Below are 26,636 nucleotides of genomic sequence, written 5' to 3'. Positions count from 1 at the left end.
ATTTCACATATCTCCGCAATTAAAATCAACCACCAGTTGTCTATCCAAAAGTGACTGTTGTTGTTAGCGCAACATTACGGTGATTTGGGCTGTATATGTCTACGACAATAAATAGTTCTTTGGCACAACTCCAATCCTGCAATGTATATAATTGCCATAATGTCCCATCATGGTAGGTTATGTTCGAATATACAACACACAGGCAGAATATTCAGTTTTAGGAGGATGTAATGTCCTGGACACTAACAGAAGCACAAACACACACACTGAGAGGATTCATCTTAATATCTATGTATCACAGTGTAAAAGTATATTTAGTTTATTGTAAGTGAATTTCAGTTTCTAATTTGTATATACAACCTTGCATGAGAGTGAGTAATTACTAAAACTTTAGGGTTAGTGCAACAGGGTGTTGTTCGTGTTTACGGAGTTCTCCATTTAGTTCAGCAAGTGATTTAATGACTTCTAATCTGAGCCTTTAAAAAAACAAAATGTACTCTGAGCCTTTGAGTGCAAAACACTGGCCTGTTTTACTCTGCAAAATAAACAGCTGCCATGCCCTGGATTAACTATTCATAGGAAATATAGCAAACACCTTTCAGATAGACAGAATAATGTACAGTCAAAAGGAAGCCACAAAACTGCAGTCTGTGTGGTCTGGTGCCATCACAAGAAACTCTGACAGAAAAAAATCCAGTGAGGCAGAAGAGGAGGAGGAGGAGGAGGAGGAGGGAGTAGGGAGGAAGAGGGAGGAGGAGGGAGGAGGAAAGGTTGAGGGGCTCCCCACACCGAACGACAAACCTTTGGGGAATATAGGAGAAGGTAGTGATCCAACGAAGGTGGTGAGCCAACGAAGCTGGCGCTCCCCTGCTCGGTGCCAATTTGCCACATTCCTCTATTTATAAGCATCAATTACCACAAAAAAGTGGCTGCTTGTTAAGTATCAACAGAAATCACTCCCCCATGGTGCATCTGATAATGAGACCTCACACAGAGCTGAGGCTTGATGCGGCTCACCACTGTTTAGGCCAGCCAGCTTCAAACCCCAGTTCCAGACCCACCCCCACACCAACCCCAGCCCACAGACTACAGGCGAGCCGAGGGCTGAAGGAAGAAGGTGCGCTGTACGAGGCAGCAGACCCTCCGGCTCCAACAGGTCTGTTGAATGAATGAGCAGCTAGATGACGCCAATCAGCATGGGGTCAAGCCAGGTTTATGCATCAACAAAGAGAAATATCAGGGACCTCACAGTGAGAGACTACTGCAGAGGGCCAGATTCTTCTTCCTTACATGAAGCACCACAGAGATCAGTTTACAATTGTTTAATAACTCAACATAGTTTCTTAGCTGAACACAGTGAAACTTCCTGCTCCTGTTGGCTCACTGGTTTATAGAGGTTGGAAACATAATGAACTCACGTGTTGTGTCAGCAGGTTGATGTTACTGGAGCTGGCATAGTGGCGAGCAACCTGCTTGTCAGCCAGCTTTTGCAGGGCTGAGATGAAGGCCTGCTGGTTCGACTGGGCCTGAGCGGACAGAGAGTTCAATTCCTTGAAGGTCCCCACTGAGTTTGACTTCAGCTTACTGGAACTGCTCCTTTTGATCACTGATATAAAGAAAAAAAACATACAACAAATGTACAAACATGGGAATAAACTCTATATCAAGACAGTAATGTAGAAAAGTAATTTTACCCTGGCCTGCAGAGGTGGGTCTGGAGAGCCTCTGGCTATAGATGTGCATGGCACTTGGGATGGAGGAGGCTGCAGAGCTGGACGTGGATGAGGTAAAGGACGGGATCCTCCTGAGCACCTGGGTTGGTTGGCCTGTAGACGCTGTGTTATGGCCAGTGGAAACAGCTGTCCACATCGCTCTTTGGGGCTGTGTGACCACCGGGGCGGAGGTGTATGCAGGGAGGTCAGAGAGAGTCTCGGACTGGCAGAACTGAGATTTCGCCAAGGACTGCGCATAGGAAGGTGGCTGAGGGGGAGGCGGCGGTGGCGGACAGTGAAGAGGCAGGGATGTCGGGGCGGGAGAGCAGTGCTGCAAATGAATATGGGTGCAATCCAAAGTCACAGGAAAGCTGGAGCAGTGCTGAGAGGCCTGAACCTCTGGCTGGGTTTTAGCAGCTCTAACTGCTGCTTGTTGGTCTTCGGGCAACAAACGGACAGAAGGCTGACTTTCAGTGGCCTTGATGTCTGGGTCACTGCTGATTTTCCCAGCGGAGAGCGAGGATTCTGAGGCGCTGGAATCCTCTTTGGCCACAGGCAGAGCTGTTCAAAGGAGGAAAGAAGCCAGAGCTCCTTTATCATCAGTTAGCCATTCCATGGCTCTGACACACATTTGTTTTTCCCCAATGAGTACTAATCGTTTGAAGCTGACCTTTTCTTCACCCTGGATGACTCAATCTTTTTTCCCTTTACTTTTTTTGGATTTAAAAATCTAAACATCAAAATTCCTGTTTACCGTGTTTGAATGATAAAATATGAAACACAAACCAGACCTACAGTAAGAGAAATATGAAAAAGAAAAAACATGGATGGAACTCACTTTTGGAATTCTCACAGTTGCCTGGCTCTCCTGAGGCATTTATTTCATGAAAGTCTTTCTTAACACTCCTGTCTTTTGTTCCTAGGAAGACGGTGGCTGATTTATTTTTCTGTGTGTAGAATGTCAGTACTTCCTCCAGATCATTTTCACTGTTAAAAAAAAAAAAAAAAGATAAATGTATATTGCAGATTGAGATCACTCTTCAGTCAGTAGCATATATAACAAGAGCAGTAAAGAGCCAAGCGCTGAACAATGGCAAGTGAGCTTGCCAATTCACTAACCTCGCTGCTGTGATGTACTCTTGAAATACACTGGCGTTCACACAATGCTCCTCTTTGCTATTCTCCTGTTTTTTTACCATATGTTCAGTTTCCTGAAAAGATAAGAAAGAACAACAGAGCTTGTTTGAATAGAAATACCACAGCGTCTTCTTTGTTTGAATCACCTCTTAAAAATTGTAATTCTTGGGTAAAACCAGAGTCTGGGAACTTGGTACCTTGTTGTAACAGTGAATAAACTCTCCTAACTGGTGGGACAGAATGCGTCTGCGGTCTTGGAGTGGTAACTGGCGACTGGGCAGGACCACCTTTATGTCTTGTTGAAGGTTACTGGCTGCTCTTCTCAGGAAGCGAATCACTAACTCCTGTACAGACATAAAAAAACACATACAGAATATGCAAAATATTTTATTATAACTTCCCTGAAGCACTGATTCACCCTGTTGCGCTAATTCAAGCTGTCACAGAGTTCTCCTAAACCTTTGAATTCAATGGTCTGCAGATTGGCTTGGGTTCAGATTGATTTTCCCAAGAGGTTTGAGGTCAATGATGATGACTTTCCAATCAGAGACCATGTTTTCCTCCGAAGTAGCTACAAATGCCTTGAACACAACTCAGCTACAGCCAGAGTACAGATGAGTAACAGAGTAATGATAAGGAGAAATCTGGCAAGGGAAACAGTGCTCCAGGGTTATTCCACTCCTGTCCATTTATTATGAAAAGGAGATTTTGAAAAAAGAAAAAAAAAAATCAGTTATACCATTTGGTCATTGTCCTTATCTGGCCAAGCTGGGATGCTGTTGGCCCTGCTCTCCGCCAACAGTCTCTGCTGGACTCGCTGCAGGTAAGAGGAAAAGGCCATCCGAGCCTGCACTTTACTAGAGAGGAGAGGCAGAGGCAGAAGAGAGAGAGAGAAAAAAAGCATCACAAAGCAGAACTGCAAAGGTAAAGCAATTTTTATTAACCACGTCCTCAAGCTAGGTCTTTTGAAACTGACAGTAACAACTGCTTTGTTGCTTTGGAATCTGTGATACAGGTGTTACAGCAGAAAGAACAAGCAGTCGCACTCATTCCATTTGCTAACATATCATCCACAAAGACAGAAAACAAAAACAGGTATGTATCACTTTCAGCCAACAGTTGTTGAAACACAGTGTATCTTGTCCTGTGCCGCTATCAAAATGATAAACTGTCTCCATGGCCCAGGTGAGCCTGGAGATGATACTGTCAGAACATTGTAGTTGAAAAAAAAAATGTTTTGGAAAAAGCTGTCAAACACAAACAATGATATGCTGTACTATAATTTCCCAGCTTCATGTACAGTCCTGGCAAGCAGAGGAATTTTCTACAAATTCAGACTTGTTATTGTATTCCTCCTCAAATTATAATTTCAGGCACACTAAAAAATCGACAGGAGACTTGCAGTCTTTTGTTGCCCTTAAGTATAGCAGTATGTAAAGTGTGGTGTATGTCAGACAATGTTTAGTCCTCTTTATTCAAATTAAGGAATATATTAACATTGAAATGTTTCCATCCTCTGCCAAATTTGAAAACATTCATAATGTTTTTCATATCATCTTATCACAACTCCCGTTACTCTTCACTTGGGTAAAAGTCAAGTTTTTGCTACTGCTAGAAAAAAAAACACATTTATTTTGCAGACTACTTTTGCAGACAGAAGATTATAGTCAGTCCAAATAAAACAATGTCTTCAGCAAAGCACAAAAAGTTAAATAGTGGTTTTAAGGGGGTAAAACTGTTTCTATATAAATATGACAAACAAAATTTGTTGACCCTAGCAATGACCCACCAAGTCACAGGCAGTGTCCCAACCTGTGGTGAGGAATTGGGACACTCCTTTGGTGGGAGCACACCCTTCACATGTCTCCCTTTAAAAGAGGGAAGGAGGGTAAAGTGAGTAAAAAGTAAATGGAATAAGGGGAGGATGATGAAAGAGCTGCCAATGTGAGCAACAGCCCAGAATACAGACTGACCTGAGGTCCCACCCCTGCTGAAGGATGTTGAGCAGGTTGACTCTGGGCCTGGCTGCCTCCGAGCTGGACAGAGTCTCACTGTGAGAGCGCTCCAGTGATGTGGCCACTTGTTTTCTTTGCTCTGCTACCAAAGCCTTCTGTGAGACTGGTTCGAAAACTTGTTTCACCTCCTCTCCTTCCTCCTGAGCGCACTCCTCTCCCTCCAGACCGCTGCTCTCAGTCGGGGAGGCCTTGGATTCCTTCCCTGAGTTATGCAGCATTGCAAGAAAAGACAAATGTCAGCCACATGACTGGCATTTTGGATAAAATACCCACATACACTCAAAATAGGCTTTTTACTGTATTGTTGCTGCAATGAAATGAACTCATTCAGAGTCATATTTGGCTAACCTTACTGTGACACAAGGGAGATATTTATTGGAACCAAAAGTGCATTAGCGTGCAATGCTGTCCTACTTAGCTACACTCTCTTTAGTTTCAGATGAGAATTAAAGCAGTTTCCTGAGCTGAAGCAGGATCCATCAGGCCTACCCGATTTCTTCTTCCCTGCAGCAGAGCGATGAGTCAGGTGGCGCTGTCTCCTCTTACGTGCCTCCAGAGACAGCAGCTTCCTCTCGTACTGGACAACGTGATAGCCGTGGACTGTGTCCACCTGCAGCTGCACATTCCCGTTCACATTCCTGAGAGGCAGAACAAGATGTGTCAACTCAATCGTAATGACAACAACAATAAGAATGATTCATATGCGTATCATCAACAAACTTTTAACTTTAACTGAAGCCAGTTCTGTGAAAGATTAGTGTGGTTGAGTGGTTTGTCCAGAAGTTGACGTGACAGACAGTGACGATCCAAAGGAGAGAGTATAAATGTCAAATAATAACAGCAACTGAGGTCTTGCAGCAACAACCGTCTCCCTAATCTGGCTACCAAAGGAATATGGAAAAATCTTAGATGGGCTTAGTTGGGGTTCAAATCTCCAGACAATATTGTGAAACAGTCAAAGCAGTGGTTATACATGAAAGCCCAGACTGATTTAAATAACATAAATGCATGTTGTATTACAATAACAAAAATGTGGTTCAATAAAGAGGCAGAGTTCATCTATAACTGTCTTTCCCCTCCTGCCCTCAAATCGACGCCACTATGCCACATAGACATTGGGCGCGCTGGAAAAGTTGACTGCGCAACGTCTTGTCAGCTGTTCCTCTCACCTATCCAATCGAAAGACAAAACAAACGCCACGTTAGAATCCAACCGTTTCCACAAACTGATGGAGAGATTTATTCCCCAATCCCGACCACAATGGAAACGCTTACCTTCCATGGAAAAGTCTGTTTGCCAACATGTAGTTCATTGATGTCTTGGACTCCAGATATCCACTGAGAGAAGAAGATAATAAGCAAATTACAATAATCATAAAGGCAGGGTCCCGAATGAGCCTCAACCTCCTTATTTGCGGCAAATGTGTTAAAATGAGGCTTCTGTGATATAGCTACTCTGGGAGCAGCTGCTATTAAACTTTAATTTCCAAGACCGCTCAATAATTTGCTTTTAAAGATGCCACAAAATCCCTGCTGCTAAGAGAGCCGTCTATCTATCAAGCAACAAATCCTCCTATAGGAATATGAATTGTAAGCACAAAAATGGATTTCCTCTTAAATAGGGGAATTTCAACATAAAGCAGTGGTTGGAAAAAAAATATAAAGAGCTCTGCAAATACCTTCTGACAACTAATGATTAGCAACTCTGTAGCTACAACTTACACCAAACGACTTTTCAAGTGATTTCACTGTCGCAGGCAAATTTCCATGTCGGAATAAAATCATGTGAGTTGCTAGAGTTTTGGCGTGCTCCCGTCGTCTCAATCGTTTGGTGTAAGGTGGTCATAAAACTCAGTCCAAGCTGTCTTAAGTCAGTCTTTTTCACGTCTTGATGTTCCAATAAAATCAAACATGTTTAATATTATCTGAAGTTTTTTTAGTCTTGGCTCATGCTAATGGTGAAGTTCAATGACGTGAACATTGTCAACAACCAATAGGTGCGCTCTCTCCAGCACCAAACAGGAAGCAGCACACCAGTTAGATAGTAAACACGGCGGGGACTCCAGGGAGGTGCATCCTTGCTGTCCCCCGTTCTCTCAACCGGGGTCATGTCCACATTCTGCGGTGTCTACTCTTTTTTTTTTTTTTTTCTTTTTTGGCAGATTTTTCAGAACAAACCACTGCACACACAGGGGCAGCTGTGGCCAAAAGCTGCTTCTGTTTCTGCTCCATTGTTCAACAGTTTTTCTTCTTGTAAATTTCCACCAGGAGCAGGATGGGAAATAATCTCAAAAGGAATCTAGTTGTAGTCTTGCAAATAGTGACCCTGCAAGATCCCCTGATCTCTGCAAAATTATAACATATTGGGCCAAATCCACAAAAGGATTGCGTGGCTTTTGCGGACACTAAACCTGTGTAAATGAGATAAAAAGATAGTGTGTAATTCACAAAGCACCCTCAAATTGCGCTGCTAAGCAAATCGTGTGCGCCTGTGCCATTTGCATGAATGTAAAATAGGTAATATTCATATATTTGGCGCAAAATTGGCCCCTTTCTATGCAAATAAGCCTCATTGCAAAAACAGTCCAATTCACAAAGACCAGCGCTAATTGCCACACACAATAAAGGTGGAGTTATTAGCGATAGTTGGTGTTAACTGCGTGCACACTCTGTCTCTCGGGGTAGAACAAGTGCTCCACAATTGACGGTACTATTAGCGGGTGCGATCCATTCTTTGTGGATTTGACCCATTGTCTTCAGATGTGAGAGGGTGTCAGACTTCAGTCTTTTAACAGTCTTTTCAAAGCCTTCTAGTGCATGGCAGGCATTAGTCTGGTGGTTCAATTAGTGACAGTCAAGAGTAGTAGCTGGATTATAAGTGATCAGTCTCTTCTTTCTAGTTCATCTTACCCATAGAGCTCCCATGTTTCTGCGGTGGGGAAGATTCTGATGAAGCCCCCTCGTCTCTCATACTCTTCCTTTATCCTCCTAAGCACTTTAATCTATATCAGTGAAAGAAAACAGAGTCTGTGTTTATTCAGTTTAACAATCTGTTGTATTTAAAGTGTATCACACACAGTATGTCACACTGCCATTATTAAGACTGTACCTCTTCAGCAGTTAAGCTCAGAGTGCTGTCTCCATGGCCTTGTTTAGCTCCCAGCTTGTCTTTCATCCCCTCTGTTTCTGAGTTACCAGCTGATGCAGGCCTCTGCCGCTAGCGGGGGAAAAGAGTAGAGATAATATCAGTAATATTAACTAATACAAACCATGTATTACCATTCATCTTTCCAACACAAATACTTGCAAAAGTTAAAAAAAAAGTTTGAATTTAAATATGCTCAAAGGTTGTCTGAATAGTTGCAATTCTTAAATTATTGTTTAAAAAAAAGTCATCTGTCACTGACAATTATTTACAGATCTGAAGCATATTTCTCATTTATAGATGGAAAATGTGAAAAAGATATCCTGAACACCCAAAAAGAATCTCCCTTCTCTTCTTTTCTCCCTGTCACATTAATGGAGCATTTTTTGATACGAGTTGGCATTCTTCTGCATTCACTACCAGGCTGTGATTGACAACTCTGGCACACAGGTTAGAACTCGGGGCCAGACAGCGGGCAACAACCCCACAGGATCACATACAGAATTTGTCATCTAAATAGCAGGGGGGATTACATTTAATTTGTCTGATGCGGCTGGGGGGGATACAAAGGCAGCCAAAAAGTGACAAGGCCTAAACCCTCGCCTCAACTGTTGCCCCAATCAGAGTAAAGGAAGAGGACAGGTTCTCTGTAGGCCCCTGGAGTTCTTCAGCAGCCTCTATGACAAGCCTGCTTTAGAGTCTGGCTTGTTTTAGGTATGTCTGTGTAACTGAGACTCTACAAAGCAAACTTTCTGAACTTTTGAGCTAAGTGGTGCATTGCAGCATTTGCTAAAGCAGGCCACTTTGCTAATGTAATGAGAAATCTATTAAAATACGGCATTAGGAATCGATATAAGCCATTTGTCTGTCACTATGAGAAATAGTAAAGCTACATAATCAAATGAGCAAAAAGGAGTAAGCAATTTCTTACCGGTAATGTAACAGGCATCAGGGAATTGCAAAAGGACAAGGCAAAGGATGATTAATATGGATGAGTCAGAAGAAAACTTACCACTCTGGTGTGAGCAGTGCCTGTCGGTGCAGAAAAAGGTTTCTAAGAGGCAATGGGTGAAGACAGTGAGTTGCAGGTGAACGTCAGAATAACTGTTGCACACGTATTCCTACTGCATCAACACGCAACAATGAGACATTGTTACTGTATGTCTAAACAGGCCTTTTACACAACATAAGGTGGAGCAGAAATCTGTCTGATGTAGTAATCTCCCTCCAGCACATCCTAGGCCAAATCTGGGTGCAGTAGTCGAGTGGAGGGAGCCAAGTGCATTAGCTGCTGTGGCATCATTAGCCAACAAGGCCCAGTGAGAGCATTAGTCACTTGATTAGAAATGATAAAACAATAAGCCACAGAGTGCAGCACTTACAAACTGATGTCACTCAAACAGTGTAATTACATTAGCAGTTGTTTTGCATTACAGTAAATTTTCCATGAGGGGATGAGAAGAGCTCAATGACAGTGGCAGGAATGTACTGTAAGCAAAAGAAAGACCAAAACAAGAATGGGAATGTTTCACAAGGAGAGGTAAGTGAGTGCAACACTTGGCTTGGCTGTTCGCACTGTGTTTATGTGTATATGTGTGTGTGTGTGTGTGTGTATGTGAGCGTCCAATACCTGTGTTCTTTGGGCCGGGTGCTTGAGGCTGGGGTCGAGGGTGACTCGCTCAGAGCGCGGCTGCCTCGACAGGGGGTCCTGACACACAAAGCCTGCAGGGACAAAAATCAGCCATAAAGTGGTATATCAGTGACATCAGGTTTAAAATATGATACTCATTCCCATGACCTGTAGTCTGTTTATTGCATCAGATCTTCAGTGTTTGTGCAAGAAATCAACGCGGAACGTGTGGCAAGAAAGAAATAAAACATGTAAATAAAAAGTGTCTTTAACAATATGATGCTTTCATGAATTCTAATAAATATAAACACAGCCTCCTGTTGTGCATCACTGCCTTGCTTAAGTGCATCTCACTGGTAGTTTATAAGGGTGGGAAAAATGTTTACATTTCCACTCTGTCAATAAGATTTCAATCTATGATCCTCTGTTTATTAATTCCCACACTCCCTCGAAACTAGCTAGCGGTAAAAGTGAGACGTTAGAGAAATATGTCTGCAGTCACACTCGAGTTGGATGAAGTCTATTGACGGCTCAGAGCTCGAAGCTATTTGTGTTGCCTCATCCAAGCCGTCAGGTAGGAATCAGGCCCCTGCCGCGCTCTTACCTAAACACAGCAATTATTACAAACATGGAGCGACACGGAGCTGACAGCTACACACAGGCGGAAAATGAATGCTAATGGAATGCTGTCATTATATACAGGTCTGGGATGCGACCCAAGTGTTATCAGCCTACAGCGACTTAGTTTGTTTGCTACATAATAGATGTGCTGTGTTTTACATGCCACTGCTCATTTTCCCCAGACCCGCAGTAATGTCTCAGTCCAAAGATAACTGGCAATTTATTATTCTACTCTTTCATTTAATGAGCCGGAGGGGAGGGTTTCAAGCCACAGCATGGCCTAGGCTATAGCACGCACGCATATGTGCATGCACACGCACAATAGCCATTCTTTTAATATCATTAGGCCCAGACCACAGACAGACTTAATGGTTCGGTGCCAGTTGAGATTGACGCCTGCAAATCAGTGGGCTCCATGTATACTGCGAGTGGCTAGAAAGTTAAAGTAGATGATTAAGTAAAGTTGAATCATCAAGAGACAGGGAAATTTGTTTTTTTACTATACGTATAGTAGCATCTACAAGGTAAAAGATGAACTTTCGGATTGTATATGTGCACCGTTGGTAGTGGGCAGAATATGAGATAAACCTGGATATCACAAAATATTTTCAAGCTCTTCTTCTGCATGAGAATTCAATAATTAAGAGGGGTGGAGACATAACAGAGACACATCTCTTTCTCTTCTGCAAACACTGTTGTATAAACAGTGTTTATCTCTGCCTTGGGCTAGGCATTTTTCATGTCTTCATGCTTGCGATTGCTTTAGTTTGACATGTAGGATCCAGTTTCTCAAGAAAGCTTAATGACTACAAAACAGCTAAGGCCTTCCTTGACAATTTTGTCCGCAAGTCATTTAATGTTAATTAATGAAGGCTGTGGTTTATTCTCTCAACACTGGAGCTCCCATCATGAAGCCATACAGCTATTTTTGGTAGTTTGCGCAAACTCAACTGGTGGAATGTAGGAAAATATTAAACATTTAACAATAGACGACTGTCTCCACCAGCTTGAAACCTGCTGGTTACAAGAAAGGCCAACAAGCATCTAGGCCTTCACAGTTAGTGAAAAAAAAAAGAGGTGAAAAGGGAAATTCAGAAATACTTGACTGAAACCAACACAGTGGAACCTTCTACAGGCTCATAACTAAAGAGTATGACTCTTGACCAGGAGGCCTCTCCACAATTAAGATTGTTAATCCAAGTAAATGATTTTGCAATGACTAATCCTTTAACTGTGTAATCTACAATGATTAATGCATTTTATCCATGGTAGCGACATGGCTATAAGGGTGGAAATATTGGTCTGTCTGTGGGTTGGTTCACCACTTTGGTCCAGACTGGAATGAAGGATTGCCATGAAATTTGGTACAGCAACGTGCTGAAGTGAGAAGGCGATCATAATAATCATATACCAGCAGCATTGTCATTGTGAGTATGCTGACGTCAGTGTGGCTGTTGACATTTGGTCTTGTGTGGCTTTAAACCAGTTTAATGTTGTGATCAGTTATTTTAAGAGTCCTTCAGACCCGTCTGATGACTGATCACCATGATACTACAGTATATCTTCAAGATTTTTCTGTTTTAATCCAGATGTTCCAGCTCAATTCTTTCATTCATTCATAGGAAACCACATTTTTAGTTCTTTTAATATGTTTTTAACAACATCTGCTTCTGTGATATTATCATTTTTTGAGAGACATATGAAAAGAATGATGTTTTGTTGTAGTTTCTGTTTACTTAAAGTTCCTTCGCTCTAATGTAAGGGTAAATAATATGACTCAAGATTTGGACATTTAAATTATATAACCTGGATGTCTATGACGTGCAATCATTGGTGCAAAACCCTGGAATCAAATGGATGTTGTTTTTAATCACTGTTGTAGCATGTACTCACCCACAAGCGAGAACATGTCTGCAATCATGCTGGCCTTTATCTTCAGATCCAAGGGCGCATCACTGTAAATAAGTAGAAGAAGAAAAAAAATGAAACAAAAAAACAAACACAAAATTTATACCACATGCACAGAAAAATAAGTCAACATTCATAAGAAGATACAGATTTGTTGACTGACCTTGACTAAACCGCTAAACTGATATTTTTGTGGAAATAGAAACAACATCTAGCCTGAGGGTGTGTTTAAAAAAATGTAGCTCGTGCCATTTCCTTCTACATGCCATCTTTTTTTTATTTACCTCTTTTTCTACATATTCAAAGAAAAGCCCTTGCTTGAGTTGGTGGAGTAAAAATGATTATGACAGTGTCACTCACCAGGCCAAGGAGGGAGAAAGGTTCACCTCTAACAACCAGGGTTTGAGGTTGGTGTCAATGAGCACGTCAAAACCATACAGTTCTACGAAGGGAAAAGACAAAATGAATCAAAAGGTTTTCACCACAGACTGGGAAGTCAGCAGAGCGAGACAGAATTAGAAACCTCTAAGATCTGCTCCCTGAAAATAAAGGATGAAGAGTATCAAAGTCACAAGCGTTTCCAGAGTTTTATCATAGCCCAATTATGTGGCATTTGGCAGCATGACTTGTGTCTTTCTGCTACTGATTACATGCATGTTATATACCCAATCACTCAAGAGAGAAACATTCACCAAAGCCTGCTACTGAGGGATTGGCTCTATTACATTACATACTAAGTACATACACATTTCATCTGTCATGAAGTTGCTTACGTAAGACGGTAGATCAAAAACAAACTGGGGCTGTGAATATTTTCGTACATACAGTCAATAATTTTCTCATGGCTGGGAAGGTTATGCAGTCTACATATTGTCACTATATATTAACAAGAAGAATGGCACTCTAATGGCTACCAGAAATAACTTCACCCCATCATAAAGTCAGTATCTTGTCCAACTGGGGCAATAAACTATGAGCTCCAGCAGTACAAAGCTGGAAATCTGACAGAAATGATAAAGCTTTTACATTGTATATATTTCACGCTAATAATAGCCGAGCGCTGAGTGACACAGAGAAAGTCACAAAATGGTCAGGAAGTTCCCCGTGTAAAAATTCATCCATTCTATCCCAATTTTCCCTCTCGTTTCACTGACTGATACATGGCTCACTGCGACACTGTTGGCCTATGAAAGCCTTCGCACTGCTCTGGGGAGTGTCACCCTAAGCCGACGACCCGCCGGCCCCAGCTGCAGCGTGCAAGGAAACCACAGTATTTTACAGGGATAGGGCAAAGCCCAGCTATAGAGCCAGAGGAAAAATCCCTCTAATGGCACTTCAAAAGAACAGACTGTGTTGAGAATAGGCCGGGGGGTTGGAGGTTTCAAAGCTGCCATAACCAGCACTGTTTGTTCTAGCATCTCAGGTCAATGCCAGTGTTAAGCATACAAAAGCCAGCGTGACAGCGAGCGATGGCTTGATATTGCACTTGGTTGAATAATAGTAGGCTGGGTAATTCTAGTTTAACAGGATGAGTTACTTTTATTAGTGCATGCACATTAGTTATTGCAGTGTTTGCTTAAAAATCATTAAGTCATCTGTTAAACAAATCATGGCCATACAGAAGTTTGGAGAAAAAGTGGAGAGCGTGCACATCCAAAACACTTATGAGTGCTGGAACAAAAAAACAAACTGGAGGCAGATGTCATACAAATGTCAGCACAATGTATTGATACATACTGTGGTTCCCAATCAATGGAATTTCACAAAGCAAATGCTTTGATCCAACAGAGATCTTTGCCAGTTTTACTTGACAATGCTTGATGCAACTCTGTTAGACATGTATAAGCAGTTAATACTCTGTCAAAATGTATTTATTGGAAGCTATAGTACAGTCTACAGAACTTTTGTTGGACTGCTCATAGATACATCAGAGGACAGTCATATAACTCTGGGCTAGTCTGATGCTTGGCCAAACCTCCTTAAAACACTTCTCCACTTTTATTTTCATTATCTGTATTAACATGAACTGAAGAAAATCCAAACTGGGTTTTGTGCAGCATATTTCATTTGGTTTGCTGTATATTATATGGGTTTAGAGTACAAAATATGGTACAACCATGAGGTTTAAATTGGTGTAACTGCTCATTTTATATACTGATGATGGAACTGGACAAAGTTTGCCAACTGCAACTGCCATCTTTAACTTCTTTAACACTTAAGGATGGACTGGACCCCCACTGCTAAGAAGTACTTGCTTCAGCAGAGCACTAGGATTTACTTTTCCACTTGCAAGCTTATCCCATTTTGTCCACTTTTGTACAAAAACACACACACACACACACAGATTGAGACTAAGGGAGAGATGGAGAGAGCACGTGTGTCATAAAACATTATGTATTAGGTTTGGGGAACAGAGCACTGGAATAAATGGGTTTGAGCCTGGAGTGCCTCATCAGTGGCACCACAACAACAGGGGAAAATAGGGAGGTGTTACACCACCTCACCAGCCCCCGACAAGCAGACTCCATGTGCCGCGCATTTTCCCCCAATTAGGAGCAGACGCCGCTCCTGCCCCATGAGCCTGCTGAGCCGCTCACTGGCAGACACGTTTGTTCTGCGGCTCGACCGCTGCCGGGGGGGAGCGCTGTTAAATGCGCCCGCAGAGAGCCCACAACAAGCATCACAGACAAGGAGATGAGAGGCAGCGAACATCCACATCACACCCATTAAAGAGGGAGGGAAAGAAAAAAAACGTGACAGAAAAAAAAAAAAAGGGATGATGAAGAGCGTGTTTTTTTAAATTTTTTTATTATTGGATGGGCGCTGCTGGAAACTTCAACACAAGAGACAAACACCCAAAAACAATAATCTCCCCACCCTGGCCATGCAGCCTGTTGGCCCTAAATAACAACAGCAGCACAAAGTATTTCCTTCATGTGTTTTCTTCATAGGCGAGGACAATTGAATTACTCTTGCATCATTCGGAGATAAATTATTGCTGCTGAACTGTTTCTCGGCTGTTGCAGGGAACACAGCGGAGCAGCTTGGAGCCACGATCATGAAAACACTCCGAGGACAACAAATTAAAGTTACAGTTAACACTCTATGGCCTTATTATGATAGCGGGGCCCAATCCATTAATCATTCTTAAAAAGACTCTGAGTCATACGGCAGCCACACTGTCATCATAGGCATACAAACATTGTGCTAGAGTGGAGTGTGGGAGTATCTGACAAATGTAAAACAGGGAGAGTGGTTCACAGACAGGGGATCCAACCACACTCAGCACTTAATGAGGGACGTTCAGTGGAACCCAGGACCAGTAAGTGGAATGTTTTGTGTGTAATAAAATAGGCCTTTGGCTTGGCTAATCAGATCTTAGTCAAAATATCTCGTAATCAGCATCCCTCAGCAAAAAGCCTGTCCATTAATCACACGGCAGCGGTAAGGAGCTGCATGGGTGGCATTTTCTCTCCACAGACACACACACATACACACATACACACACACACACACACACACACACACACACATACACACACACACTTTTCTTACCAATGTAAAACGAAAAATCTGTTGTTTTTATTTCTTCCCACATGAAACATTACAGAGCTATAAAAAGATTTTGTTACGGTATGCCCGTTAAGATATGCAGTGCAATTTGAGCAAAGGGAAGAAATCCCATTTGAAAACAATAAACATTGTATTAAAGCCATTAATAGACATTAAATGGCAGGGAACAATTTGCAGTAAATTAAGATTATAATGTGCTTTATGGTCTCGCGTGGCTCCCTTCCAGACAAGCCAGAGACTGTATAAAAACTCTGAACAATAGCTGCTTTTATCCGCACACTCGCAGCCCTAACACACATGTATGTGTTCGCTGCCATTAGTTCTGATGCTTTACCTGTTTACAAGTACACAGCAGCTGTAAAGGCCAAGGATGAATGTTATTGTAGGCGGCGGAGTGGGAAAGTAGTGAGGAAAAATGCAAGAGGAGGAGAAAGAGAGTTGAGAGGGGCTGAGTGAAAAAGACTCTTGGTGGTTTGGGTGGGTTTTATTTAGGAGACAAGAAAGAGCCCACAAAGATACTACACTGGACTCCCTGAAGCTATAGACAGACCAGTCTGTTTGTAAAAGTCATGCTCTACACCGGTTCCTACATGTCTGTGTATTCATACTGTACATACATACACGCACGGTTTGCATGGAACATGACCACACTGTGAGAGACACATCAACAAAAAAGAAGATGAGGGTGGTCCTCTGGAACCGTCACTGTCTGTCTTTGGAAACTTAATCCTGTAGACAGACGATGAATGCTGTAATTAACTTGCTTGGGGCCATCTGAAGACAACAAAATGACACTAAATTCAATGGTAAACTGATACTTCAGAAGTAAGGTAATGGGCATGTTCACCACCGACCACAGTGTATTATGTGTCTTAGTAAAAGGTGTACAGCCTAATTGCTTTTGTGCTACACAGTGATATTACTGTGGTATCTATGTCTATACAGGTCTGTATAGGGATAAGGTTCACCCAGTACAGAAACACCCTTAAACTAAAAGTCATTGTTTAGTTTGTTGTTTTATTTCAAATCCAATGTGGAATGAGTAGAGCCACAATAAAATGTAGATATAATAATTAAGAATTCTTGTTGACTCATTCTGTACCACTGTTCCTGCCAACAGCCTTGCATAATGTACGACACAAAAGTTGGCACCAGTGTAGCATCAGCAGGCTTGAGTGATTATTCTTCATATTCTCACACTTTCCTTCTACATTCTTAAGTTCATACTATATATTTACTGTTCTACACAATGCAAAAGCCATATCATCTGATACTGCACACACAGAGGCAGAAACCTGTTTATATACAGTTTGAAAAGCTGTGTAAATGCATTGTCCCAGGTGCAATTTTTGTGACGGAGATATACGTATAAAAACAGGACATACCTGAATAAAAGACTGAATGAAAGCAAAAGAAAACTTGTTTTTCCCATTCTGTTTTTCAGTCTCACCCCAAAGATATTTGTCAGCTAGCTGTTTATTCGTGTCTATCAAGTGTGTACGAGGGCCAGGTTATGGCTTGGAAAGCCACATTTTCCTGTAAATACCTGCACAGTCAACATTCACACCCTGGCTTGGTGTGGTTTCTCAACCTAGCGGTGATATTCAGAGTGCAGATAACATCTTTATGCAGGCGACTGCCTGATGGTGTGAGTCCATGCTGCTACGCTCCCAATACAACCCAAACAACCACCGATCAGGGGGGGTTATTATGTCTACACAAGCCTGTCACAACTGCAAAGCCCTTTATTTTTCTAACATCTGAGAGGTTAAAGAGAGTGTGTAACATTCACTACTGAGCCTGCTTTGTTGTGTAAAAAAAAAAAAAAAAAAAAAAAAGTTTAAAAACAAAAACTGCACATGCGCACACGCAAACACAAGGAAAATAAATGACAAACAAAACAGATTATAATAGTTCTTGTTTTAGTCGATGTTTTTCTCATTTGAAATGTAAAGAATGAACCATGATATCATTTTCTTTCTCTTGTTGGAACATACAGAGGCTCCAGTCCTCTGCTTTTGACTTGAAGAGCAGAAACCCAGAGTTCCTGTAGGAGATTCATAATGTAGATATTGTTGTTCTTCAGGAAACATGGTGTAAATGTAATGTTTCCACTGGTTGTCCACAAGGTTATAGAGAAATCATTATCTTATCTATCTAAATGAAAGGAGTTACACAGGGCAGGGACTCAGGGCAATTGATCATTTGTTACAAATCTCAACTAACCCATTCAATAGACTTAATAAAAAAATGGAGAATTCTACATCTGGCTAAAAATGAAAAAGCAAATGATTTCAACTGATAAGGAGGTTTTCCTTTGCCCTACATACATTCCTCCATCTGAGTCACCTTTTTTCAATGAGGAGAGTTTCTCCATTCAAGAAGGGGAGATTAATCATTTCCAGAATCAAGGAAATGTTCTGGTCTGGCCTGAAGGCTAGAACAGCAGACAAACCAGACACCATTGATACTCATGGGGATTAACATTTACTAGATAACAACAACATACGCCTCGCTGCATACCCCACCAGAAAGAACTATGACAAACTGACTAACACAAATGGGACACAGCTCCTCCAACTCTGTCGTACGCTGGGTCTGTACATAGTCAAAGGTAGGCTAAGAGGGGATTCTCTTGGAAGGTATACCGACAGCTCATCTCTTGGCAGCAGCACAGTCAACTATTTTATTTCTGACCTCAATCTTGTGTCTCTTAGAGCATTCCCAGTCAGCCCCTTAACACCTCTTTCAGATCACAGTAAAATAACCACCTATCTGAGGAGAGCACAGCCCAATCATGTGGTAAACCAGCCCAATAAACTACACCCTCCCTCTCCTACAGATGGAGTACACACAGCAAAGGCAAATTAGTAGCCAACAAATCCAATCACTCCTGGACGAATTCCTTTCAATATCATTCCCCTTCAATAATGAAAGTGTAAATGTGGCTGTTGAGAACATAAATATCATATTTGATAAATCAGCAACACTAACAGATTTAAAGACAAAGAGCAAACCTAAAAGATTAAATGATGACAAAAGGTTTGACAGAGTGTAAAAATATAAGGAAAGACTGAGAAAGTTATCCGATCAGAAACAGTTGGACCCAGGCAACCAAATGATACACCTTCATTATGGAAAAACACTAAAACGATACAAATATACCCTAAGAACAGAAAAGGAAAAGCATATCCGAAATCCATTTAAAGTCATTGAAGGATCAATTGAATCCAATCAATTCTGGGAAAATTGGAAAACCCGAAACAAATCAATGAATGATGATTTGGTAATCAAAAATGGAGATATTTGGACAAATCACACATTCTTGAATCAGCAATTAAAGACTACCAGAGTCCCAATGACACGTCAATTACAGAAAAAGAATTACTTGAAAAAGTAAACAATCTAAAACCTAGAGAGGCCTTTGGTCTAGACGCCATTTTAAATGAAAAGATCAGATACTCAGACATTAAATTCATACTGACTATCCTAAAAGTTTAAATTACTGTCCTAGCTGCAGGCATTTTCCCAGATATTTGGGACCAAGGATTGATGACACCAATTTACAATAATGGTGACAAATTTGACCCAAATAATTATAGGGGAATCTGTGTTAACAGTAATTTTGGAAAACTGTTCTGCAGCATTATAAACAGCAGACTAATGCACTTCACTGATGAAAACAACATCCTGAGTAAAAGTCAAACTGGATTTCTCCCAAATTACCAAACATAAGACCACATCCTTGTCCTCCCTCCTAACTGACAAATAAATAAACCAAAGCAAAGGCAAAATCTTTGCATGTTTTGTAGATTTCAAAAAAACATTTGACTCAGTTTGGCATGACAGCTTTTTCTGTAATCTGACTGAAATGGGTGTCGGTGGTAAAACATATGATGTAATAAAATCAATGTACACAAATAACAAATGTGCTGTTAAAATTGGCAACAAGCAAACAGATTTGTTTTCTCAGGAACGTGGAGTGAAACAGGGCTGTAAATCTGACCCCTAATGTATTCAACATTTATACTAATGAATTGGCTAAAACACTAGAACAGTCTTCAGCACCTAATATCACCCAATATGACACAGAAATCATGCCTGCTGTATGCAGATGACCAAGGAGGCCCTACAGCAGCCTTTAGATCACCTGCACAGGTTCTGTCAGACCTGAGCCCTGACAGTGAACCTCAAGAAGACAAACGTAATGATATTTCAAAAAAGGTCTGGACACAGTTGAACTAGAACACAAAACACTTACACACATTTAGGCCTAAATATCAACACCACAGGTAGCTTCATCATGGCTATGAATGACCTGAAAGACAAGGCAAGGAGGGCATTCTATACAACTAAAAGAAACATCAAAATAGACGACCAATTAAAATCTGGTTAAAATTTTTTTCAATCAGTTATAGAACCCATTGCTCTGTATGACTGTGAAGTTTGGGGAACGCTCAGCAAACATCTAAATTTCACAAACTGGGACAAACATCCAATCCAAACACTTCATGTGGATTTCTGTAAATGTATTCAAAAAAAGTAATAAAAGTAGTCAAGTCACCTTGACAGAAAAACTACAAATAATGCCTGCCAAGCAGAATTGAGCCAACACCTCCTCCAAATTGAAACTGAAAAAAGAGACATCAAATTCTACAATCACTTCAAAACAAGTGACCCTCAAACATTCCACCACAAAGCCCTAAAATACCAAGAGATGAACCAGGAAAAGAGTCCCCTCAGCCAACTGGTCCTGAGACTCAGTTCCCTAACCTCTACCAACCCTGCAGAGCCTCAGGACAGCCCACAGACAATCTGGCCTGACCAAATTATAACAAGACGAAAAGAAAAAATGCATCACTTATTGGAAAGACACCACAAAAACTCAAAGTAAAATGGAGAGTTATCTGGCCCTAAAGCAACAGTACACGGCAGAATATCTGACCACCGTGACTAATGAGGCTTTGAGAAAGACACTGACTAGATACAGACTCAGTGGACACAGACTGGTCGTCATAGACAGACCTGGCTGCTGCCGAGGGAGGACAAGCTGTGTTCACTGTGCACACAGAAAACAGTACATTTTTTGCTACACTGCAACAAATATGCAGAAATTAGAGCATTATTCTTCCCCAAAATTCTACACAAATATCAAGAATCTGAAACACAATCAGAAAGGGACCAATTCAAATACCTATTAGGAGAAAAACAAAATTCCTGCATATTGGCAGCTAAATATCTGGCTTCTTGCCACAGCCTGAGAGACATCCAGTGAAACGCCACCAGATTAAATACTGGCTGTTCTTTGTTTTGTTCACATTTACTGTTGTTGTTGTTGTTTGTTTGCTTGTTGATTGACTGTCATATTCGAGTTTACTGGGGTTTGTGATTGTACATATACTGAAGGTATACATTTATTATTATTGTTGTAACTGTTGTTATTGTTAGTTATTCATAACAAACATGGCTATTACTATTAGCATTAATATTTGTTTGCTTCGGCAATATACGCACTGTCTTTTCATGCCAATAAAGCTCATTAAGTTGAAATTGGAATTAATTGTGAGGAGGAGAAGGAGAATTATAAACAAACACAAATAGTGAGAGAAAAGGAAAAAGAGAGCGAAAAATAGACAGCGATACTGAGGGAGGCTCGGGCCAACGTGCTCGCTCTCAAACCCAAAATCTCAGAGAGACTGCCAGACACACAGAGAGAGAGAGAGAGAGGGAGAGAGAGAGAGAGAGAGAGAGAGAGAGAGAGAGAGAGAGAGAGAGAGAGAGAGAGAGAGAGAGAGTGAGAGAGAGAGAGAGAGAGAGAGCGCAGACAATTAGTGCCAACACTAACATGGGTAATGGCTCCAAAATGGAGTTCACTCGAGCCCGCTGGTAGGCAGGAGCAGCCAAGAAAACAGTCAGCCTAAATCAGGCAAAGTTGAATGGCAACAGAGGAGAGGAAGCAAATTCCTGCTTCTGTCAACAGGCCCTTCACGACCCGGCGGCTAGTCAGAGGGCAGCAACAGGCAAGAAGGCTCCACACTGAGCAATGACTGTCTGCAGCCTCAGTTCGGCTCACTGAAGAAACAGTATGGAGGAATTGCTGGACAATGAATCCGAAACTGAAAGGAAATGGGAGGGGTGTGGTAGTGTGCATGACTAAGTATTTATGTGTATTTAAGCCCAGAGTTTAAATTTAATTCAAAGGAAATTCTTTTTTTTCACAATTCTACTATATAGCTTGTTTTGCTTATGGTGCTCTTCACCCTCAAACTATCCCATGGTGTTTAGATCAGCTGTTTTGCATTTGCAAATTGCAACATGATTCCATAACTCAGACTGGCTTACAGTACGTTATACATCTAATTGACATACACCGATTACAGGTGCTAACATGTCAAACTTTTAAAGTCACAAACATTTTGAGAAGAATATAAAATGAGTACCAAAGCAGTTTGTCTTGTGGGGAACAAACATCTTGCAGGCGGTGGCTATCTGTAGTTCAGCACTCAGTAGAGCTTTGATGATGAGGTCCTCCACCTGTCTCATCAACACTGGGAGAGAGAAAATGGGAAGAAAAAAAAAGGGACGGATGGAGTTGTTTTGATTAATTGATAGACAAGTTTTGTTAGAATTTTGATAGAGAAAAGTGATCAGGGCTTGTGTGCTACTACAAACTGAGCTAATATGAATTGTATCATCTTTTTATGGACTTTTAAATATTATATGCATGGAAATTAAAGGGAAAAAAAGCATGAGAAAAAGGGAGAGAATGAAAGTTTGACTCACATGTGGTGTCCTTCCCCTCCTGCTTCAAATACCTCAACACTGCACTCATACTCCACTTGTTCCCATAATCTTCAACTTCAGGGTCATCACAACTGAAAAAGGAAGAAATGAAAGTTATAATAAATAGATGAGTCAACCTAGCTTCCCATAACAGCCCCGTTTTCAATTTAATGCATTCATGAAACAGAAACTACTGTTGACATATTGTTAACTCGGTGTACGCTGATTACCTGACATAATCGCTGCTCTTTTTGTTCACGCTGTAGTTAGTGAGATGCATGAACGTGTTCTTAATGTTCTTTGAAGTCCGGTCATACTTCACTGTGGCAAATCTGCGGACAGGCAGTGTTTATTTGTACCAGAAAGAAAGGAAAAAATAATAAGTTGTCATCCAACCATTTCACTACATATCTCTCTGCCATAATGACCACTTTCATAAGGCTGACACTTGACTGAATAATGGGGGCACTTAGGAAGAGATTAGTTTCTGGCAGAGTTTGTGAGGAGTGGATGCCACATGTGCAATAATGAGAATTCCTTGGCACACACTGTGTACCTGAATACCAACACAACCCAAAGGAATGTCAAGAGATTAAAGTGGGATTCAGAATTTGGCCATGATTTATTGCACAAGGTTTATAATCAAGCCAGCAAACAAGAGGGCGGTGACACTCTGTTTCCAGCACGTACCTCTGTCAGACCAAATCGGCGAGCCAGTCGCTCTATCAATCATCTACTCTATCCTACCCTACCTGTGCCTGATAACAGACACCCCTTGTTTTAATAAATAACTATTGCTATATTTCTACAGCCAATAAATAACGTGCAATTACACAAAGACATCATGAGATGCTATCTGAACACTGACATAATCTGCAGCGTTTGATGAGCACATCCTACAACTGAAACAATAGAGCGCTTTGTTTCAAAGTTACTACCACTTCACACACTACACAGCAGTTGGTCTGGAAAGTTGAGACTGCCCTCTTCTGGGCACTGAATGAGCACCAGTGAATGTGCCTCATAAAAGTGTGTGATGGATCTCACAAGTAGCACCAAGCAATGTCTACACCAGATCACTGTGAAACTGAGAGTAATTACACATAATAAACAAAGGTAGATTCCCTATTTAACTATTAACTATTCAATCTGCACATGTATAAAACACATACATAGTCAAATGGTTACATGATTTTCTCAGTACTGAATTTACATTATCAAAAATCTTCACCCGGTGCTGCTTGGCACAACATCTCACATCCAAACTGCACTAAAACTACCAAAACACATTATACATGTCTCACAGTCACCTCACTGTGATATAAAAGTAGCAAAAGTTCCCTCACATCAAGAAAACTTTGTCACTCATAACACAAAAAATCTACATATTTCTTATAAGACTTTCAAGCATCTTTGATTTTCTTCATAAACTATCTATTACAAAACAAGAATAGCTCCTCTTTCCTGTATAGAGTGTACTGCAGTATATATTATAGAAATTCATCAGAAGTGTACATGAAATAAAACTACAGTAATACTATGGTAAAAAAAACATGTTTAAACAGTACTCTACACAGTACATCTACTCATTAATATACATATATAGTGTACTGTATAAAGCAACGGTAGTTAACCCCGCCATCAGGGACATCTGATTATGTGGACTGTTGTTATAAATAATAACATTTATCCCAGGACACTCTGGCTGGTTCCATTTTAATGTGATAAAACGGTTTTGAAGATGTTCCTCTTTGTGTAGTCTGTAATGAAACTGAAATTCAGATAATGTTGTAGAAATGTAGCATGTATTTATCAGTGAAAAGAGTAGGTAAATGTGCAAAATGGGCTGTAAATACACAACCGCTGGTTAACTTTGAGTGAGAAAAGAACTCACTCTTTGTGGAACATTTTATGCTTTTATTTGACAGCTGACAGTAGAGCGATGACAGGAAATGAGAGGAGATCGACAATAACGGGACACAAATGTGGTAAATATTTGGTCGCAGTATGCGTATTGACATTTTGTGTCACTATGCACAGTTTAGTCCACATAGACTGCTACTGTGCTAAGTGTGAGAAGAGTTCTGTAAAAGTGTCTAACATCCACTACTAATACTACATGTATTAAAATGTTTTAATAGTGTTGTCATTTCTTCCATCAGCACAGCTGGACACGGATCCATGTTTTCATTATTTGTCTGTAATTTGTTTTCAAGTAAGATAGCTCAAGAGATGACTGAATGACTGTAGATGACTGGTTCATCTAAATGACATCATCAGATTTTGGGTGGTGATCTATCTGATGATGAATGAGCCTAAAATCTAAGACCTTTAGATGTTTAGTGTTGTTTATTTAAGTATTATTTAATCAGAAGTGAAATATAAACTGTTACAGAGGCAAACAGCTTGAAATTTGTGAAGCTGTTCAGCATGTTATTACAAGTCAAGTGTGCTGTATTTGTTTCTCTGTCCCCAAGAGGATCAGCAATCACTGTAGTGTCAGCGAGTCACCATCCTAATAATTATGTAAACAATGTAAAAAAAAAAACCCACACATAGAGCTCACCTCGCCAGGCCTTCCTCATACACGTAGATGAGAAGTGGATCGTATGATGTTACCAACACGTACAACCGCACATCAAACTTGAACTCTGTAAACAACACAAAAAAAAATTAGTACAGTCATATAGATGAACCAGTTCAAATCTGCCTTCTTACCAAAAGTGTGTGTGTGGAACTCACCATCTATCAGTAGCGGGTTATTAATATAGCGAGACACCAAGATGTTCTCATCCATTGATATCTGATTTGGCTGTAGATTGCAAACAGAAAGAAATAAAGACAGTATTATGAATACATGCGGTACGTCACACAAAGAAGAAGATGCAGGCAATATATTATAATAATCATCCAAACAGGTTTAAAGCTACAATCTGTAACTTTCCACACGTTCACACAACAGCAAAGACCATCTACTGTAGTGTACTGTAGTGAAGCTGTTTCACCTTGATGTGGTTGCAAAGTCATCACATCACCAGGCAACATAACAACTGATATTGTAAATTACACTGTAATTAAGTTACATGGCATTAGATGTGACCTGACAAACTAAATGATCTTTTTTTTAGTGTTTCCTAGCACTCATTCATTCATATAGTCAGCGTTAAATAATGAATTCTCAATATCTGATGTAAGGCTGTGGTTAACTGTAAACATCAAAGAATAATCAGATCAAGAAAAGTTAGAAACTGCGGTGACGCTGGCCATAGCTGGTCAACCTTCAATAATAGCCTATAAAAACACAATCTGGTGGTGGGAGATGGGTCATTTATGAGGCTGAAATGTGTTGCAGGTGGCGAAGTTGAGAAGAGTTGAAAAAGAGGGGGTGGCAGGGTAACCTCAGTGCTGGCTACAGTTCAGAGAAAACCCAACACACACACCCCCCCCAACCCCCCAAAAAATGAACGTATTTCTTTCTTCTCTCCAAATATCGCTCTGACATTCTTTCCACTGTTTCATAAAAATGCCTTAGAAGAAGAAGAATTGTGCGCATGTTTTCCAAGAGTGAGAACCTTGTCGAGCTCCTCCAAAAGCCGGGGCCTTGGAAGTGTGTGATTTACTCCGCAAAGCTTATTAATGTCTGAAACACTGGTTGATACTTATTTCAAAGACAGCTGTATCTGTACACCCCCACGCACAAATAACATCTGGCCAGCTGACTGTTTCAGTTCACACGGTATTTTTTTTTGAAAAGTCAGTACTGCCTTACAGCACGGTTAACTTTCATTCGGTTGGACATTAATGTGAATCTGTGTTACACGTGAATTGTAAGCTTCACATATAATTTTCACACACAAACTGAAAAACAGATTGATACTGTCACCATTTCTGTCCCGTGTCTCTACTGTGTTGTCCGCTGGGGAAAAAATCACTCACATTGCTGACCAAGTAGATGCCTCGTCCTCTTGAAGATGCTACTGGTTTAATTATCCATGGGCCCTTGTCCTTGGCAAAACAATCTAAGCAGGAAAGAGAAGAGGAAGTATTTATAGTGTATGTTTAGAATTGGCAATGGCATTAAATATATCATAACTAGAGCTCCGCTTAGACCGA

The 26,636-nt window shown here is 40.8% G+C and overlaps 1 protein-coding gene across 7 annotated transcripts in view; it reads right to left on the bottom strand.

Moving 5' to 3' along the window:
• ttll5 (tubulin tyrosine ligase-like family, member 5) overlaps positions 1 to 26,636 on the bottom strand; it is a 54,548-nt gene that overhangs the window by 22,592 nt on the left and 5,320 nt on the right. For all 7 annotated transcript variants that reach the window (XM_067615275.1, XM_067615274.1, XM_067615280.1 and 4 more), the window contains 21 exons: positions 26,460 to 26,542; positions 25,266 to 25,335; positions 25,090 to 25,174; positions 22,754 to 22,855; positions 22,524 to 22,615; positions 22,181 to 22,288; positions 12,528 to 12,609; positions 12,153 to 12,214; positions 9,639 to 9,730; positions 9,021 to 9,062; positions 7,973 to 8,080; positions 7,774 to 7,865; positions 6,139 to 6,201; positions 5,354 to 5,502; positions 4,823 to 5,066; positions 3,589 to 3,706; positions 3,047 to 3,193; positions 2,832 to 2,923; positions 2,551 to 2,699; positions 1,695 to 2,273; positions 1,419 to 1,606 (listed from right to left, as the gene is read on the bottom strand). In XM_067615275.1, the coding sequence (XP_067471376.1) occupies positions 1,419 to 1,606; positions 1,695 to 2,273; positions 2,551 to 2,699; positions 2,832 to 2,923; positions 3,047 to 3,193; positions 3,589 to 3,706; positions 4,823 to 5,066; positions 5,354 to 5,502; positions 6,139 to 6,201; positions 7,774 to 7,865; positions 7,973 to 8,080; positions 9,021 to 9,062; positions 9,639 to 9,730; positions 12,153 to 12,214; positions 12,528 to 12,609; positions 22,181 to 22,288; positions 22,524 to 22,615; positions 22,754 to 22,855; positions 25,090 to 25,174; positions 25,266 to 25,335; positions 26,460 to 26,542 (2,747 nt within the window). The remainder of the gene's footprint in view (positions 1 to 1,418; positions 1,607 to 1,694; positions 2,274 to 2,550; positions 2,700 to 2,831; positions 2,924 to 3,046; positions 3,194 to 3,588; positions 3,707 to 4,822; positions 5,067 to 5,353; positions 5,503 to 6,138; positions 6,202 to 7,773; positions 7,866 to 7,972; positions 8,081 to 9,020; positions 9,063 to 9,638; positions 9,731 to 12,152; positions 12,215 to 12,527; positions 12,610 to 22,180; positions 22,289 to 22,523; positions 22,616 to 22,753; positions 22,856 to 25,089; positions 25,175 to 25,265; positions 25,336 to 26,459; positions 26,543 to 26,636) is intronic.

This window comes from Thunnus thynnus, chromosome 16 (genome assembly GCF_963924715.1).
Source record: "Thunnus thynnus chromosome 16, fThuThy2.1, whole genome shotgun sequence".
NCBI lineage: Eukaryota > Metazoa > Chordata > Actinopteri > Scombriformes > Scombridae > Thunnus > Thunnus thynnus.
Note: the sequence above shows the minus strand (reverse complement) of the source record. Positions and strands in the feature narration are given on the sequence as shown.